Source organism: Mustela nigripes, chromosome 2, assembly GCF_022355385.1.
Source record: "Mustela nigripes isolate SB6536 chromosome 2, MUSNIG.SB6536, whole genome shotgun sequence".
Taxonomy (NCBI): domain Eukaryota; kingdom Metazoa; phylum Chordata; class Mammalia; order Carnivora; family Mustelidae; genus Mustela; species Mustela nigripes.
This window is the reverse complement of record NC_081558.1, coordinates 207,451,828-207,470,352: the sequence shown is the minus strand read 5'-3', so window position 1 is coordinate 207,470,352 and position 18,525 is coordinate 207,451,828. Positions and strand designations below refer to the sequence as shown.

At 38.2% G+C, this 18,525-nt stretch overlaps 1 protein-coding gene across 1 annotated transcript in view; it reads left to right on the top strand.

Moving 5' to 3' along the window:
* The window catches only part of PAXBP1 (PAX3 and PAX7 binding protein 1), a 33,964-nt gene extending 15,635 nt beyond the window's left edge, over positions 1-18,329 (top strand). Inside the window, exons 9-18 of the mRNA XM_059392276.1 lie at positions 2,677-2,776; positions 2,862-2,977; positions 4,568-4,767; positions 5,757-5,901; positions 6,574-6,695; positions 8,077-8,153; positions 8,538-8,604; positions 12,839-12,985; positions 14,902-15,056; positions 17,171-18,329. Coding sequence (XP_059248259.1) covers positions 2,677-2,776; positions 2,862-2,977; positions 4,568-4,767; positions 5,757-5,901; positions 6,574-6,695; positions 8,077-8,153; positions 8,538-8,604; positions 12,839-12,985; positions 14,902-15,056; positions 17,171-17,288 — 1,247 coding nt within the window. The 3' untranslated portion in view covers positions 17,289-18,329. The remainder of the gene's footprint in view (positions 1-2,676; positions 2,777-2,861; positions 2,978-4,567; positions 4,768-5,756; positions 5,902-6,573; positions 6,696-8,076; positions 8,154-8,537; positions 8,605-12,838; positions 12,986-14,901; positions 15,057-17,170) is intronic.
* Positions 18,330-18,525: the final 196 nt, after the last annotated feature.

The window sequence follows — 18,525 nt, the reverse complement described above, 5'->3', positions numbered from 1 at the left end:
AATAGTTTAGCTGAGATTCTTTAACCACAAGTTTTAAACCTTTTAATTCCATTTTTCCATTGTGCTCCATATTCTTGGGTGCTCTGCTAGGGATTTTCCCAGCCTGGATTTCATGTGGCTTCTTTTGTCATCTCTTTGTTCCCTGTGTCAGCAGTTCTAAATGAGGTGTACATAAGCATTACCTGTAATATTAATTTAAAATGCAGGTTTCTTGGTCCTGTCCCCAGAGATTTTTGCTAGGTCTTGGATGGTGACCAGTATCTTCTTGTTAAAGAAGGGCCCTAGTGTTACTCTTTTTGAAAACCTTGCTTTGTCACATAGGGTGTCCCCTAAATTAGATGTTGGATCTTTGAGAAGGCATCCTGTGTGCAGGATGGGTTTTGGACCATTGTAAAGAGGTGATAATATGGCCCTCGGAGCTGAGTGAGACTCAGACCTGAGACACATGAATGGCTTTGTCCTTTTTCTTTTGCCACACAAACTTAAATTGGTTTACTGCCGTATTGGGCATCTAGATGACTAACGCAGGTCTTCCAGATCAGTTTAGATCCTGGCAGAACCAGATTTCTGAGGCAGATTACAGGTAACCTATGAAAGGAAATTAATTCCTTTTTAAATTAAACGGTTTGTATGAGCTGTGCATCTCATCAAATACCTTTTCCTGCCTGTTATCTGTTCTTTATAATTTGAAGCTATTTATTTACATGATATTGGAAGTAAAGGTTGAATGATGTATGTTAATTAGACTGAGAGTTGGAAAGAAATTGAAAAGTAATGAGAAAGAGAAAAATACTGCCTTGGAGGGGAATATTCATTGTTAAATGTTGGAGGAAAATTAAATAGGACACTGAAATTAATCACTTCCATTTCTGATCTTTTTTTAAAGAAACCAAAAACCCTGCATTTCATCTGTTGAGATTTGTGAACTTCCCACAATTACTGCATGTAGTTCTTAGAGAGGTGAAGGAGGCTATCCCCCGAGTCATCTACTCTCCTAGCTCCATAATATACTATAGAATCTTACAAACATTGAGACGTTTTAAGTATTTATTATAGCAGTGAACATTCTTTAAAATATCTCTTGAATGAAGGATACCCCATAAAGAGACAGGAATCGTTTCTATAGTTTGGGACTCGAACTGATTGACCTGTGGTGTGTGAACTCTTTTGAGGTACAACAGGGGCATCTTTCTTGTTTATCATGCTCATCTTGCTTTATAATTGCTGAAGTCTGGAATGTCCTTCCTGATGTCAGAGTGATTTTGAAGTATGAACGAACAATTCAGAAAGTCAGCTTTTAAAAATAGTTGGGTCTCTGACAGTTCGGGTGCACTGAAATAGAGTGCTAATTGGGGGTTTGTTTTTTCCTCTTGCTGCTATTGGCGGCACATCTCTGATATTGGGGAAGAAGAATCAAAAGCCTTAAATTGGTGCCATTTATTTTATGTATGATTTTCCCTGCATCATGTCCCTTGGGTTGTTTGCATCTGTTATAGCCCCTGTCTTACAGACTGTCTTCATAAAATGTAGAAATGAGAGAAGTATTACAGGTATTGCCCCCACTCCTTCTCCTACCCTAAACAAGAGATTAGGGGACTATTCTCTGGAGAAAGAGAATGGGTCCAGAGAAAAGACCCTGAGACGCTAACATCTGGGAGCCCCCAGTGTAAGACTCTGTCTCAGGGACCGGATGGAGAGACCTTTTAGTTACCTTCCCCCTTTGTCCACAGCACTCCCAGTTTCATTCTTTTATATGAGGTGGTCACTGATCATAGAAAGAGCAGCACACACAGTAGAACCAAAGGGACTGAGGAAACAAAGACAATGCAGGCAGCAAAAGAAAATATAAAAAAGATTTGCTATCCTTCGGAAGGTAATAGGAGGTGCCTACATGTGCGAAGTAGAGGATGCTATAGAAAGGAAGTATTCTCAGAATAAGAGCCATCTCTTAGGAATTAAAAAGATAGTAACGGAAATACAAATTTAAATAGGAAGGTTGGAAGCTAAGGCTAGAAAATTGTCCCAGAAAGTTAAAAAAAGAGAGAGAGAGGAAATAAGCAAAAAAAGAAGGGAATTGTGCTTTGAAAGAATTTGTTTGAGAAAGCATAGGTTGGTTCTCTTAGATCCAGTTTTCATTCTATATGTTGATTCTGCCCTTTATTCTACAAATAGTAATAAGAATAAGTTTCTACACAGCAAAATCAGAATAAACAGGAAAAATTAGTAAACTCCTGAAACAAAGCTGTTTTCTCATCCTTCCTACCCATGTTTCTTTTCTGTCGTATCGTTCAATATATGGATGCTTAACTTCTTCCTTTAAAAGTAATCTGTTATTTTCCCTTTGCACAGGTAATTTTGATTTTTAATTTATTTGGTCATCATGATAGTGTCAACCAGTTAGTTCTGTTACAAGTAGATATAAAAATAAGTGATTAAGCCCAGTTGTTTTTGTGTAGGGTTATTGAACTCTCCATTTATTTTTCTACTCCTTTTCATGGGTACACAGCATAATACTGAGTTTTGCTCTAAACTATAAAACTATCTGGTTTACCAGTTACCACAGAATCCTGTCGTTGAGATTAGCAAACAGTCTATCATTATGGCTTATTCTGTGCAAACTCTTTCCTCAAGATTGTTGAAGGAAGGCTTTTAATTTTAACCATCGTTGTTTTACAGATAAAGCTCTGATGGCACCAAATCTTGATTCCTTTGGGCGAGATCGGGCACTGTATCAAGAGCATGCAAAACGTAGGATTGCAGAACGGGAGGCCAGAAGGTAATTTTAAAAATGCTTGCTGTTGCTCTGTTTGCAAAGGGAGGAATTTTTTATCTGGTTTGGGAACATGATGTTTGTTATTTAGGACTCGTCGGAGACAAGCCAGAGAGCAAACCGGTAAGATGGCAGATCACCTTGAAGGCCTTTCCAGTGATGATGAAGAAACTTCTACAGATATTACAAATTTCAATCTGGAAAAAGGTCAGACATTTATTTGGAAGTGAGATTCATTGCCACTTTGGTTTCTACTTGGGTGTGCTTTTTACTGTAAGATGGTGTGAAATTTTGTGGCCCCTGAATTGGAATCAGTCACTTTCTTCTTAATGGGAAAAACTTGCACCCATTTTCATTAACTGAATATAATGATGATGAGGTCTCAAAAGTAGTGATGACACCTGGTCACGGGCTTTATTTAGTGCTCATGTCAGGCGAACGTGATAACCACTACACTATGGAAACTATTTAGTACTTGTGTAATAAGTGATATTACTCTTCAGAACCATAGAATTTTAAGTGACAAGAAAAAAAAAAGTGTGTCCGATCACAAGAATAGCCCTAACGCATCCTGTCCTAGGAATGTAGAGCTGGGACAGGGGACACTCAACCCTGAAATAAACTCCTGGTTTGGGGAGTTCTGAATAATTTCAACCAAGATGAGTAGTAAATACTGTTGTGTGCCAGGCATTTCTGGAAGAGTCTTCAGAAGTTCTTCATTTCCCACCACTGGTTGTGATTATTTGGAATTCTGTTGGCTGCAAGCCATTTGGAACTTAGTTGAAGAAGTGTATTTTTCTTCCATTTTTTATACTGAATCTTTTTAAACAGAAATTAGAAAGAATAGCACAGGGATCACCCATGTACTTGTCACCCAGATTCAACAGTTCTTACCATCATTTAACCAAGTTTGCCTTAACTTTTTGAAGGATGTGTGTGTGTGTGCATGCGTGCACGTGCGCATGTGTATATTGTTGAACCATTTGAAAGTAGCCTGTAGACACCATGATACTTTAAACACTTGAGCATATTTAACTAAAAGTTCTTTATATTGTGTCTGTTTAGTAGCAGTTCCCCCAAAACAAAACTCTTGGGACTGTATTTGTGGATTATTCTGTATTTTCCAAACCAGGATCCATACAAGAGTTCTTGCCCCACTTTTGGTGGTTGCATTTTCCCCCTAGAATTAATGAATGTCCATGAGTACCTTACACATATACGCACCCCCATTGTTTGTTTAAGACATTAAGTTTTTGAAGAGACCAGGCCACTTATCTTACTGAACTTCCTACATTCTAAATTCTAGATTTTTCTGTTTCCTCATAGTATTAATTTTTCCATTCACTATATTTCTATGTAAGCTGCTGTTTAGGTCTGAAGACTTGATTAGACTTGATCAGTGATCATGATGCACATCTGATATTTATACAGGGATTTGTGGACTGAAGAGCAGTTACGTCATGTAATTACTCTTGGTTAATATTCCGCAGTACCTGAAAACTGAACTGACTAGTTGGGGGACAAGTGGGATTTAACTAAACTCTGGGGCCCGGAAATGGTACATGTTAGAGCCATGCACATGAGCACTGCCTGTAGTCTGGTTTTCATAATAGACATTTGAAACCTAAACTTACTTCTGTTTATGCTTTCTGTTAAGTTGTGATTAGTAATGATTTCTCTGTTAATGAGTTTACCTGGTACTGAAGTTAGGCTGAAAATACTGAATTGTGTTTTTTCTTCTACATGCTAAGTAACGGTTCTCTGTGGGATTTTTGTTGTTTTTATTTTTGTCTTTAGATCGCATTTCAAAGGAGTCCAGCAAGGTTTTTGAAGATGTCCTTGAAAGTTTCTATTCAATCGACTGTATTAAGTCCCAGTTTGAGGCATGGCGTTCAAAATACTATCTGTCCTACAAGGATGCTTACATCGGTCTTTGTTTGCCAAAGCTATTCAACCCCCTTATACGGCTGCAGCTTCTCACTTGGACTCCTCTTGAAGTGAGTGGCTTGTGTCACTAGTACAAAGCAACATAACATGGTACCTGGGTAATTTTAACCTCAAAGCTAGAGGGGAGGTTGGGCACAGGGCTGTAATACAAATTGTATAATGTCATGATCTTTACGCTCCCTTCCTTCTCAAGAGAGCCCTTTGTGACTTTCAAGTTCCACACAGTGCTTCTCTCAGTTAACTAAATTGACATGTAGTGACACTGAGATATGAACGTGAATGAATAGTCAGACCTTGGTCCTTTGATCCTAGAAAATCTTGGAACCTCTTTGGAAAGCTGGGTGAGGCAGATGTGAAATGAGGACCTGAACTGAGTCGGGGGTAATGGAAATTGGGAGAGTCAAATTGACAAACTTAGGAGGTGGAATCAAGAGGACCTGGTGGCCTGGTATATAAGGGTCCTATATATATGTGTAGTGATCATGTTTAAGAGAGAGTTTTGGAGGTTACCTGCAGGTGGACGGAGCCATGGGCATGAGTGAGATTAGCTGTGTTGATTGTGTAGACTGTAAGGAGAAGAGGGCTGAGGTTGGAGCCCTGGAAACAACTGAAAAAACAACCATTTGGCCCCCAGCTGGCAGTTGTTCTTTGCCAGACCTTGTGGAGTTTCACCCTGTGCCTGTGTGTTTGGAGTTCTTTTTCTCTTCTGCCCCACAGCTTCCAACTGTCTTGGCCTCCCTGAACTCCAGTGCTTGTCTCCACAACTAAGCGAGACTGCTCTGCCTGTGACCCCGCCCCCTGCTCCGGCCTCCCTCCAGGGGTTCACCTCATTTGATGCTCTCTCTGTGGGGGTTGGAGGGGGTGGTCATAGTCCTGTACTGTGTGTATCCAGTGTCTGAAAATGGATGTTTCATGTAGTTTGTCTTTAGTTGTTTACGACTGAAGGTTAAATCCTGTTCCTGAGTTCCTCTTAACCAGGGCTAGAAGCAGAAATCGCAAGCATTTTAAATGTTTCTCTTTTAATACTCTTTTTTTCTAGGCAAAATGTCGTGACTTTGAGAATATGCTATGGTTTGAATCTTTGCTGTTTTATGGCTGTGAAGAACGAGAGCAAGAGAAAGATGATGTAGATGTTGCGCTGCTGCCCACCATTGTGGAAAAGGTGATTCTTCCGAAACTAACAGGTAGAGATTTCTGAATTTGAACATTTAAACACATGAGTTTTCCAAATCTGTTTTTAACGAGAGCATATTCCCTCATGGAAGTTATATTATAAATGATAAAATAACCACTGGGTTCAGAGATGGCTAAAGGGTGGACATCTCTTAACCTAGGACTGGAGACCACTCGGGGTGGGCCTAGAGTTGGAGGCAGTAATTGATCCATAGATGAATTTTAGAAACTCTTAAGTACTACCTAAAGCAAAACCGAACACAGTTTTGGCAGGGGGAATATGTGTTTTCCTGGGGAGAAATTTCGTTACTTCCATCAATTTCTCAAAAAAGATTAGGAATCATTGGTATGGGAACCTATTCGAAATATTAAAAATGAGTTTCAAGTTTAATTAGGAATTCTGGATGCTGAGGCATATTCTAGGATATAGAAATCCTTTCTTCCCTGCCAATTTTAATAAATCACCCAGCAGCAGAGAATAGAATGAATCTATGTTCTCCCCACATTTGCCTAATCTTCAACGTTTCCACAGTTAAGAGGACAAAGAAGAGTGGACCTTATATCTAGAGAGAGAGAAAGTAAATCAGGATTGGCATTTGTAAATTGAGGACTGCTTGACAGCCGGTCTAAGTCTGCTGCAATTTACTTCTGTGTCTCAACACATCCTACTTTTCTCTTCATAGTAATAGCTGAAAATATGTGGGACCCTTTTTCTACAACACAGACTTCAAGAATGGTTGGAATTACACTAAAATTAATAAATGGATATCCTTCAGTAGTGAATGCAGAAAACAAAAATACACAGGTAATTTAATGGTTTATTATCTGTGAAAGGTTTTTTTCCTTCCCTCTTCTTTCAAAAATGAGCAAGAGTTGGGGCATCTGGGTGACTCAGCTAGTTAAGCGGCTGCCTTCAGCTCAGGTCATGATCTCAGGGTCCTGGGATCAAGCCCTGCATCCAGCTCCCTGCTTGGCAGGGAGTCTGCTTCTCCCTCTCCCTCTGCCTCTCCCCACTGCTCTTGCGCACGCGTACACTCTCTCTTTCTTGCAAATAAATAAAGTCTTTTTAAAAATTAAAAAATGAGCAAGAGTTGACGGAATGAGTGGTTATGTTCTAAGGCTTGCCAGAAAATCTGATTCCCTCAGGCCCTCTGGTCCTTTATAGCCCAAAATATATGAGATTTGAGATGATCGTTTTTAATTTTCAACTCTCTCTGGCAAGGGGATGTCATTATTCCAGGTAGCCCCTCATCTTTCTCACTTCCCCACTTCCAACTAATCAGAAATCCCTTTAAGAACTGTTTTGGGGTTTTTTTTTGGAAAAAGAAAAATGTAAAACTACTAGAATGGGTAACCGTTGATGATTTAACTGTTAAAATATTTGAACAGTATATAAAACAACTAGTTTTCTGGGGCACCTGGGTGGCTCTGTGGGTTAAAGCCTCTGCCTTCAGCTTTAGATCTTAGGGTCCTGGGATCGAGCCCCACATCAGGCTGTGCTCAGGAGGGAGACTACGTCCTCCTTTCTCTGTGCCTGCCTCTCTGCTTACTTGTGATCTCTGTCAAATAAATAAATCCTTAAAAACAAACAATTAGTTTTCAAACATCAGATTTTTGCTATCACTCTGTGCATTCTTAAGTAAGAATTTAAACACAGAAAGGGTGCTCTTTTTTTTTTCCTTTTTTTTTTAAAGATTTCATTTATTTATTTGAGAGAAAGAGACAGAGAAGGCTTGAGTGAGGGCTGTAGAGGGAGAGGGAAAAGCAGCCTCTCCACTGAGCAAGGGGCCCAATGTAGGACTCGGTCCCAGGGCCTAGAGAGAGATCATGACCTGAGCCAAAGGCAGGCTCTTAACTGACTAAGCCATCCAGGCACCCTGGAAAAGGTGCTGTCCATTATCATTTTCATTTCACATTTTCCTTTTGAGAAAAATATTATGTGTTTGATTTTAAATCTTAGTGATATATATTTAGTAGCTGAAGGGTTCATAGATTTCTAAGTGGCTTCAGTGCCCGGTAGTTGAGTGCTGAACTGGGAGTAGTGAGTATTCAAGACCTTAATGCCTTCAAGTAAGGAAGGTAAAGAAAGTAGAAGACTGTTGACTTGCAATTGAATACTGATTTAGATTAAAATTTAAGTTTTATCATAACTCTTATATAAGTGTGCTCTGTTTTTAATTCTTTAGGTGTACCTAAAAGCCCTCTTACTAAGAATGAGGAGAACTTTAGATGACGATGTTTTCATGCCCTTATATCCCAAAAAGTAAGTAACTCTCAGAATGTTAAAGATGATAATATTTTCCATTATCTTCCAGAGAAGGCTTCTTAAGTTCTAGAAAAACTAAAGGTAGCTCAAAATACAAACCATACCTATTTAGCGTAAACCTGTAACCCAAAGAGACTAGCTCAGTGGAAAAATTATTCTGTTAAGCAGACTAAAGCAAGTAACGCTCTTTGTTCTCCTTTTGTGTCTCTTAGTAAATTTCCATTTTCTTTTAAAACCTGTCTTCTGGAATATAATTATTTGAAAATTTGAAAAATTACTTAATTTCTTTTATTCAGCTATTTTACTTGTAGAAATCTTTTCCAGGAATCAGATGGCACTTAACATATAAAATATTTGCTCATGTTTCTCTTTTTTTCTTAGTGTCTTGGAAAATAAAAATTCTGGGCCTTACTTGTTTTTTCAACGACAGTTTTGGTCTTCAGTTAAGGTATGTGTCTCTAGGCTATCTAAAAGACTTCAGATTTTGTTTGACTCAGATATTTTGGAAGGCATTTTGCTCTTTAAGAAAATCTATAGGCTTAGATTGACGTATGTATACAAATTCCACTTTACAAACTAATTTTATTCCAAAAGTTTATTCAGGTGTGATGTTTCCACACAAGAAAATATAATTGAATTCCAAAGCAAGGTCCAAACTAGCCAGCAAAATGCCTTGCTAAGCCACAGTTCTTTATTCAGCGAGTAGAATACCAGTTACTTTTCTAGGTTGGGGAATATAGCGTTGAATATGACAGAGGTAGAACCTTCGTGGAGTTTATAATCCAGCATAGTAGGCAGCAAACCAGTATTATCCCAGGTGTGGTGAATCCTGAAAGGAGAAATTCAAGGTAGAATCGAAGCATAGAATAAGGGCACAGAGACCGTGACTGGTGAGTCACAGAAGATCCCTGACTGCCCCGAGGAGGTGCTATTTGATTATTAGACCAGAAGAGTGAGTAGGCTGTCCCTGAGGTAAGGAAGAGCAGCATACGCTAGACAAACTGAGAAAAGTCCAAGATGGCCAGACTTGGGTGGGGAGAGGAACTTCCCAGATGGTATAGGAGCTGTAATTTACATACAGACCTGTGTTCACTGTCCAGATCAAGATGCATAACACTTCTTCTGTCTCCCAAATTCCCCATATCCCTTTGTAGTCAAGCCCACTGCTGCACCATGGCCACCCCTTTTTCTTGTCCTGTGGTTTTCTTTGTAAAGGTGCCTTATGAATGGAATTATTTAGTCTGGCTTCATTCACTTAACATAATTTTTTGAAATTCATCAGTGTTGTCATCTGTTACTGGTGGTTAAGCTCTTTTACTGCTAAGTAGTGTTCCTTTGTAAGGTAGATGATGCCACAAGATGCTATATTTTTTTTTAATCCTTTCCCCAATTGAGGAATATTGGATTTTTTCCAGTTTGGAGTGATTATGAATTAAAGCTGCTGTTGCATTTGCATAGTGGCTTTTTCTGGGTATGTGAGCTGACATTTCAGTTGGATAAATACTGGCGCAAAGCTGGTTTTCATATCAACAATATATTAATGCTATCTAATTATACCTCATTTTCACCACGTACCACACTTGGTATTGTCAGTTTTGGATTGATGTTTCTTTCGTTGTCTTTTTTTTTTGGCGTCATTCTACTAGGTGTGTAGTGGTCTTGTTATAATGTCTTAATTTGTGTTTCTTTAAATGACTGACAATGTTGAACATGTTTTCAATGTGTTTATTTGCTATATGTATATGTTCTCTAGTAAAGTATCTGTTTAAATCTTTTGCATTTTTTTTTTTTTTTAAAGATTTCTTTATTTGAGAGGCAGAGCAGGGGGTGGGGCAGAGAGAGAGGAAGAAACAGACTCCCTGTCCCTGCTGATCAGGGAGCCAGCCATCATGACTTTAGCTGAAGGCAGATGCTTAACTGACTGAGCCACCCAGGTGCCCAAATCTTGCATTTTTAAAAATCGTCTTACTGAGCTTTGAGTTCTGTATTCTGGATACAAATTCTTCATATCAGGTGTAGGAATTGTAGAGTTTTGCTTTTCTCCTGTGTGGCTTGTCTTCATTCCCATAGTGTAGAAGTTCTTCATGTTGATGATGTCCAGTTTATCACTTCTTCCTGTCATGGGTTGTGCTTTGGGTGTCATACCTAAGAAATCTTTGCCTAACACAAGACCAGAGTTTTTCTCCTATCCTTTCATGTAGATAGTTCATGGTTTCAGGTCCATGATCCATTTTGAGTTAATTTCTACCTAAGGTATGGGGCCTGGATTAAACTTCATTTGTTCCAGAACTGTTTATTGAAAAGGCCATCTTTTTTTTAATTTTTAAAATTTTTGTTTTAATTCCAGTATAGTTGACGTACAGCGTTGTATTAGTTTCAGGTGTACAGTATAGTGGTTCAGCCATTCTATGCATTGCTCAGTGCTCATCATGATGTATGCACTCCTTAATCCCCATCACCTGATTGACTCATCAGCCCGCTCTCCCCAGCCTTGCCTCTGGGGACCATCAGTTTGTTCGCTATAGTTAAGTCTGTTTCTCTGTTTGTCTCTCTCTCTCTTCTTTTTTTTTTCCTTTGCTTGTTTGTTTTCCTGAATTCCACATGAGAAAAATCGTATTTGTCTTTCTCTAGCTGACTTATCCCAGGTGTGGTGAATCCTGAAAGGAGAAATTCAAGGTAGAATTTAGTATTATACTCTGTAGCTCTATCCATGTTGCAGATGGCAAGATTTCATTCTTAATGATGGCTGAATAATATTCTGGGGGTGGGGTGTGGATACACAACCAGATCTTCTTTGTCTACTCATCAATCTATGGACAGTTGACTGCTTCCATAATTTGACTGTTATAAATAATGCTAAGGCTGTCTGTATTGAATTGCTTGTGTACCTTTCTTGAAAATTTAATATTGGTCATGGAAAGGACATTTACAAATTGCCGTTATCAAGATTACTCTGGCTGTTGTGTGGATAATGGATCAAAGCAGTGAAAATTTATTATGGATGTACTGTGTGCCAAGCACTGTGCCACACCCTTTATTGTTTATCTTGTTGAATTGTCACAGTAGCCTATAACTAGACACTATTATTCTCACTCTAGTCCTGTGATGGTAGGTACAGAATAACCAGCCCAGAGTCATTCCTTTGTTCGGTGTAGAAATGGGAGTCTAACTGAGGCCAGTCTGACTGATGAGATCTTCTCAGCTGGGGTCTGTGAAATAATCAATACCTAATGCCCCAAGTCCTCCACTGAGCGTAGTGAATTCTCTTTTCCCTGCATCTAGAATGCTACTTGCTGTACCATCTTTGGGAAAATTAAGGAAAGAGTCATTCAAATTCTTTTCTGTAGGTTTAATTTCTCTCAGAGCCCTTGCTTGAGAAAGACTCCTCCAGAGCTAATGCTCATGATCACTGAGGAACTGTGAGGTTCAGGAGGTGATGATGGCAGCTTGGATTAGGGGGCGGCAACAGGGTCTGAGAGAAATGAACACAGTGGATGGAGGTGGTCAAACAACTTGAGGGAGAGGTGAAGAATGACATCCAAATTTCTGACCTAATCAGTTGATTGGATAATGATACCACGAACTGAACTGAGAAATACTGAGAAATTGGGAATTTTTATGGTGGGTGGGTTGAGAACTCCCATTTTATAATACTGGCTTCTGATTTGCATGTGTTGAGCTTGAGCAGTTGAAGTGACATAGCTCAGTTCAGGTTTGCGAGATCTGGTAAACATGCCGTGTTGTGGTCAAAAAGAGAATTCCATCTTTTTGTGGATGGCTGTAGGACTCGCTTAAGCATGATTTTGAATGAAGAACATTTATCGAAGGATCAGTGCTTGCCCAGCAATACTTGGTATCACAGTGGAAGATGTTGTGTTTTTGCACTGGCCTATAAAGTAGCCACTAGCCCTATGTGGCTATTTATGTCTTAGTTAATCTTAATTAATTAAAACTTAAAATTCATATCCTCAGTCATTTGAGGCAACTTTGGGACCCTTTAAAACTGTTAATTAGGGGGCACCTGAGTGGCTCAGTGGGTTAAAAGCCTCTGCCTTCGGCTCAGGTCATGATCTCAGGGTCCTGGGATCAAGCCCTGCATGGGGCTCTCAGCTCGGTAGGGAGCCTGCTTCCTCCTCTCTCTCTGCCTGCCTCTCTGCCTGCTTATGATCTCTGTCTGTCAAATAAATAAATAAATAAAATCTTTCCAAAAAAGAAACCTGTTAATTAGTACTTCGGCAAAACATGGTCCAGTGTATTTCATAAGGTAGTTTTACTCCGTAACTGTTTTCTTTGACTTAATTTAGTTGCTTAACAGTGCCTTCTAGAAACAGGTCTGATGTGTGTGGTTGCCAGAAGTGGGGAGTCCAGGGTTGGGGGATTAGGTGAAGGCGTCAAAAAGTACAGACTTCCAGTTACAAGGTAAAATAATTCTGTGTGTGTGTAATATACAACATAGTGACTATAGGTAGTAATAATGTGTTGTATATTTAAAGCTGCCGAGAGAATAGATCTTAAAAATTCTCATCACAAGGGAAAAAAATAGGTGAGGGATACTAACCTTACTGTGGTGATGATTTCACAACATATACTTAGATCAAGTCAGTATATTGTATGCCTTATATAATGTTATATGTCAATTACATCTCATTATGAGGGAGAATAATTTTCTTTTCTCTTTCTAGCTATTAGGGAATTTTCTTCAGTGGTATGGCATTTTCTCGAATAAAACTCTTCAGGAATTGTCAATAGATGGTTTATTAAATAGATACATTCTCATGGCTTTTCAGAATTCAGAATATGGAGATGACAGCATCAAAAAAGCCCAAAATGTGAGTTAAATGACATGTGTTGTAATTTTTAAAGCATGTAAATTAAAATGAATTGTATCCTTTGTTAGAAGAGAGATTTTAGAATTTTATGAAAAGTCCTTTGATTGTGGACCTTGGTGTAATGTCGACAGTTTGTTTGTTTCCCAGGTAGTTCTGAACGCCCTCATCATTTTTTACATAAAAATGTGTACTGCAACATTTGTATCTGTCCTTCTGTATATCTATTATATCATTATTTTGGCAGGTAATAATAAAAGTTATAATTTTAGAATAATAAATGTTTAATAGTTGGATGTATAGTCCCTTTCTCATTTAAGAAATAATTTTAATTTTATTTTGTTTTCTACTTTATGGGAGTTACAGAGCTTCATCTTTTTTATTACTATTATTTTTTAAAGATTTTTTTTTTTAAATTTTATTTTTTTATTTGACAGAGACAGAGATCACAAGTAGGCAGAGAGGCAGGCAGAGAGAGAGAGGAGGAAGCAGGCTCCCTGCTGAGCAGAGAGCCCGATGCGGGGCTGGATCCCAGGACCCCGGGATCATGACCTGAGTCAGAGGCAGAGGCTTTAACTCACTGAGCCACCCAGGCGTCCCAAGATCTTATTTTTAAGTGATCTCTGTATCCAACATGGGGTTTGAACCTACCACCCTTAAATCAAGAGTCATATGTTCTACCAAGAGGTCCAGCCAGGCACTCCCAATTTCTCTTTTTAAAAAAACTTTTTGAAACAGAAAAGAAAATTTGCAAGTACAATACAAAGTATTTTTCCCCTAAACCATGTCAAAGTAATTTTCTAACATGGTACTCCTTCGCCCCAAATACTTTTATGTCTGTTCATATGTACATGGATGTTCTTACATATAATTACAATGTAACCATCAACATCATTGATCTGTTACACCTAAGCTTTGAGACTATTGAGGTTTTGTCAGTTATGTCAATAATATCACATTCTTGGAGAAAGAAGTTCCCAGATCATTCTTGGCATTTAATTGTCATGTCTTCCTTAGTCTCCTTTAATCTGGAAGAGTTTTTGTCTTTCCTTGACCTTTGCAAAACCTTGACATTTCTGAAGATGATGGGCTGAATATTTTGCAGAGTGTCCCTCAGTTTGGGTTTGTTGGATATTTTCATGATTGGATTCAGATTCGGCATCTTTGGCAGAAACTGTCCCAGATTTCATTTGATTCCCTTCAGATTGACCTCCGTGACCTTGTAACATGTCATCTCATTTTGGGGGAGCACTTTCTTGCTTTCTGGCGCATGATGTTCCGGGCTCATTTGCTTGGTTGACTCCAGCCCGGGAATCAGTCATTTCTCCAAGCACGCCTGGGTTCTTTAGTGGGGAGCCTTCTCTGCCCACTTGACTGAATCCTGCTAATACACTGCCCTCACCCTGGTGCAGTCAGCCTTGGCTTGCTTGGATTTTGTACCAGCCTCGTGCCCTGTTCTTGCCCTAAGCTGCTCCCCTGGTGCAGTGCTCTCTTGACCCCACTCTGGGCCAGCACGGGTGCCTCTTCACTAAATTGTTGGGGATGGGGAGGGGCTACAGTATGATATTTATACATGTTTTTATGTCAAAAGCTACTGATAAAAGGAAAATTCAGTTCCTTTAGGGCTTCCTGGAATACAGGAAAATGAAGCATTTGGTTATCAATTTTATGTCCCTAATTTACTTAAATATTGAAGGTTATTTATCTTTTGTTTTGAGTACCTATCTGTTGAAATTAAAAATACAGATATATTCAGGTTTATTTGTATAGTTAATATAGAAAGTCAGGTTTAAAAGAATATCCTGTCAAAGCTATTGGTTATGTATAGTTCAATAGCAGGCCTTCACATATAAGCCTTGTTGTATAGGTTCAGTTTTTAGATACTTTATTTTGTTAATTTATGTCTGTCTTCTCCGTAGGTAATCAACTGTTTCCCAAAGCAGTGGTTCATGAACCTGAAAGGAGAAAGAACTATTTCTCAGTTAGAAAACTTCTGTCGGTACCTTGTACACTTAGCCGACACAATCTATAGAAACAGTATCGGGTGTTCCGATGTGGAAAAAAGAAATGCAAGGTAATTTTCTGTAATTGTTCAATGAAATGGTAATCTAGAGTCTTCAGTTTTTGTCACACTTAGTACTATTAAAATGTCTTAGAGTCATGTTTATATTTTACTTTAAACTGTGCATTGATTTGGTATTGGAAACCACCAAAAAGAACCATGATTTTTTCTTTTTTCAGTTTTACCTAATTTTTTTTTCAGTGTATTATTTATGAAGGGATTAGGAAGGACTTCTGATAAGCACCAGCTCTAAGGCAAATGAATGAACTGTGGTTTTCTAGGTCCCCTCCCTTCAAGAATTGGGGGAGATTTCAGGCTCTTAGAGTGTCATGGATCTTAATCTCTGGAGGTTCATTATACATATGTAAACCCTCAAAAAGCTAGTCACTGAAACTTAAGTATGTGAAAAGTTATATGCTAGTTTTGGGACAATTGTGCTCTGTGTGGAGTTTTCCTTTATCCATATCATAGAATAAAGGTCATCACTCGTGACTTTTGGGGAACAGCTTGTACATGCATTTTACCAGGGGTTGCAAGGAAGAAAAGAATAAATGAACCATTCTTCTTCTTCTTTTTTTTTTTTTTTTTTTTTTTTGTTTCATTTGATATATTCTTCCTAATGTCATAGTTTTCCTTTTTAGAATATACACCATTAGTCATATCCCTCTAACAAAATGCTTTTCTTTTTCCTCATTTCCCTTCCATGCAAAAACCTTATTTTCTTGAGAAAATTAGCTACCTCTTACAATAAAGTTAAAACCAAGTAGATAGTAAAGATTTTAGTGGTAAAATATTTTGTCAGGTAAATTTTGATTTATATTTTAACTTCATCCATAGCCTGGGTCATTTTGATTTATATATACTTAACTGTTTTTGTTGGGAAGTTAAATATCAACAAAGGGGTTTCACTTTTCTACAGAAAAGAACTTCAGGGGCGCCTGGGTGGCTCAGTGGGTTAATGCCTCTGTCTTCAGCTCAGGTCATGATCTCAGGGTCCTGGGATTGAGTCCCGCATCCTCTCTCTCTCTCTGCCTGCCTCTCTGCCTACTTGGATCTCTATCTGTCAAATAAATAAATAAAATCTAAAAAAAAAAAAAGAACTTCTGTGATAAGCATCTGCTGTGTGCAGAGCCCATAAAGTAGGTTCCCTGTGGGTTACAAAATTTTGCAAATATAATACTTCCCTAAAAGCTGCTTGCTACAGTTTTGCAGAGAAGAAACAGCTAATAATGTCACATTGTGTGCTGTTTCTCACCAGGGTTCCAACTATTAAAACAGTCATTCTTTTTTTTTTCAAGATTTTATTTAGTTGACAGAGCACAAGCAGGGCGAATGGTAGAAGGAGAGGGAGAATGCAGGGCTTGATCCCAGGACCCCTGAGATCATGACATGAGCTGAAGGCAGACGCTTAACCAGTTGAGCCACCCAGGCGCCCCTAAAACAGTCCTTCTTAAAGTGGTGCCTGGATCAGCAGTGTCCAGCATCACCTGGGAGCTTTGTTAGAAATGCAGATTCTCAGGCCCCACCCAGACCTACTGAATTTGAACTCTTGTGGGTAGGGCCTGGTGATCTGTGTTTCACCAACCCTCTAGGTAATTTTGATATATGCTGAAATTTGAGGCCTATTCAGAGTGACAGCTGGCTGGGGTGACAGAGGAAGCCAGCTTATCTTTCTTAGTGAATTTAGGAAGAGTGGAGATGATGCTGGATTGGGGATGAAATAGACAAACACATTTGTGTTCTAGATACGTTCTGAAAGACCTGGGACTCTGGTTTGGGAGGGAATGGGAGGCAGGGCTCTAAAGTAATTCAGCAATAGACTGCTTTCTTTTCTTTCTAGATATCAATGGAAATCATTGAATAAAATTTTGGGGTGTTTATATTTTGGAAAGTGGATACTTGGTTTCCAGGCTAGTCATTTAAACATATACAAGTTTTGTTTTATATGGATAAATTTATTTTATTTCTTTATGTGCTATGGCTTGCTTACCTGTCTTCTTTAAAAATATATGCTCGAAAAAATTGATTGCAAACCTCAGAAGTGGCCATAAAGTCAGTAACAAATTTTCCTTTGAAGGCTTTTGTATTAATTAATAAGATGTTGCCATTTTTTTTTCTTTTTTTAGGGAAAACATAAAACAGATAGTAAAACTCCTTGCAAGTGTTCGCGCTCTGGATCATGCTATGTCAGTTGCAAGTGACCACAATGTGAAAGAATTTAAGTCTTTGATTGAAGGAAAATAGACCCTATTTGCTTTAATACCATTCCCAGTGTATAAATTTTGTATATATGTAAAGTTTCTTAAACTGTAAAATACTTATTCTTGTTTTAATACAAAGAACATTAATATTCATTACTGTGTCCTTAAATGCAATTTCTTCGGAATGAATGGAACTCACATTATTTCTAGGAAGCCTATTCATGTTTTCCTTACTGCCTGTCATACTCTGTTTACAGAAGTATTTTATATGGTCATTCAGATTAACCCTCTCAGTTCATTGTTATCTGTAAACGATGTGTGCAGTGTAAATTGTGTAATTATGCATATATATATTTATACCACCATGGATTTAACTTTCACACTGGAAATTTGTGGTGTTTTTCTACAGAGTAAGCCTTTTCACAGCAGAAAATTATTCAGTAGTAAATTGTCTTAGGGAAATTACTACACTGTTGCAACAAAAGGGCTGGCAAGTGACTAAGTGTTCATTACCTTTCGGTTAGCAGTTGCTATCATTGTAGCTTTGCTGCCTTAAAATTGAGAGTCGGATGTGGACTTAGTCATTGGGTGAATGGAAACTTTTTTCCTTGAATCAGCGTTACGGTCAAATATGGGTTGAATATGAACTCTAAATAATATATGCAACATGGGTTTTTGAGGAGAACACAGAAGCTTAACTTTGGGAAATAAGAGCCCCACAAACCTCACTGCATGGTTTTGGGCTGACCGTCCTATCTCATGATTTTACCCCCTGACCGGCTTACAAAAATACATGCATTTGAATTTTAGTAGTCTGTCATTTTATTTAAAATCCCACATATGTGAGTTATATATGCAATAAAGAATATGCCTTGCTGATTAGCTACACCCAAGCAATTTAATATCCTTGGTCTTCTATAATGTTTATACCATGTTGTAAATATTCAGAGAACTTGTTTTAAAGTTTATGCTTTCTGATTCTGTGATTTTCAAAAGAGGAACTTTTTGGAAATTAAGGACTATTGTTTGATAATTATATATGTAATTAAGCTTTAGCCAAGCATTAAATTAATTTTTAAATAGATCCTTTGTTGTATTTTGCTGGTGACTGATTTTAGAGCATTTCATATGACTCTAACATAGACTAGTAGTGTGAGTACCCTTGGCCAGGTCAAATAATATTTATAACGGTGTTGTGCACTCTTAAGTGCTTCATCAGTGTTATCTTTATTGTAGGAACTTTCCTTACTACTACATATTCATTCTGTTACACAGTAGTG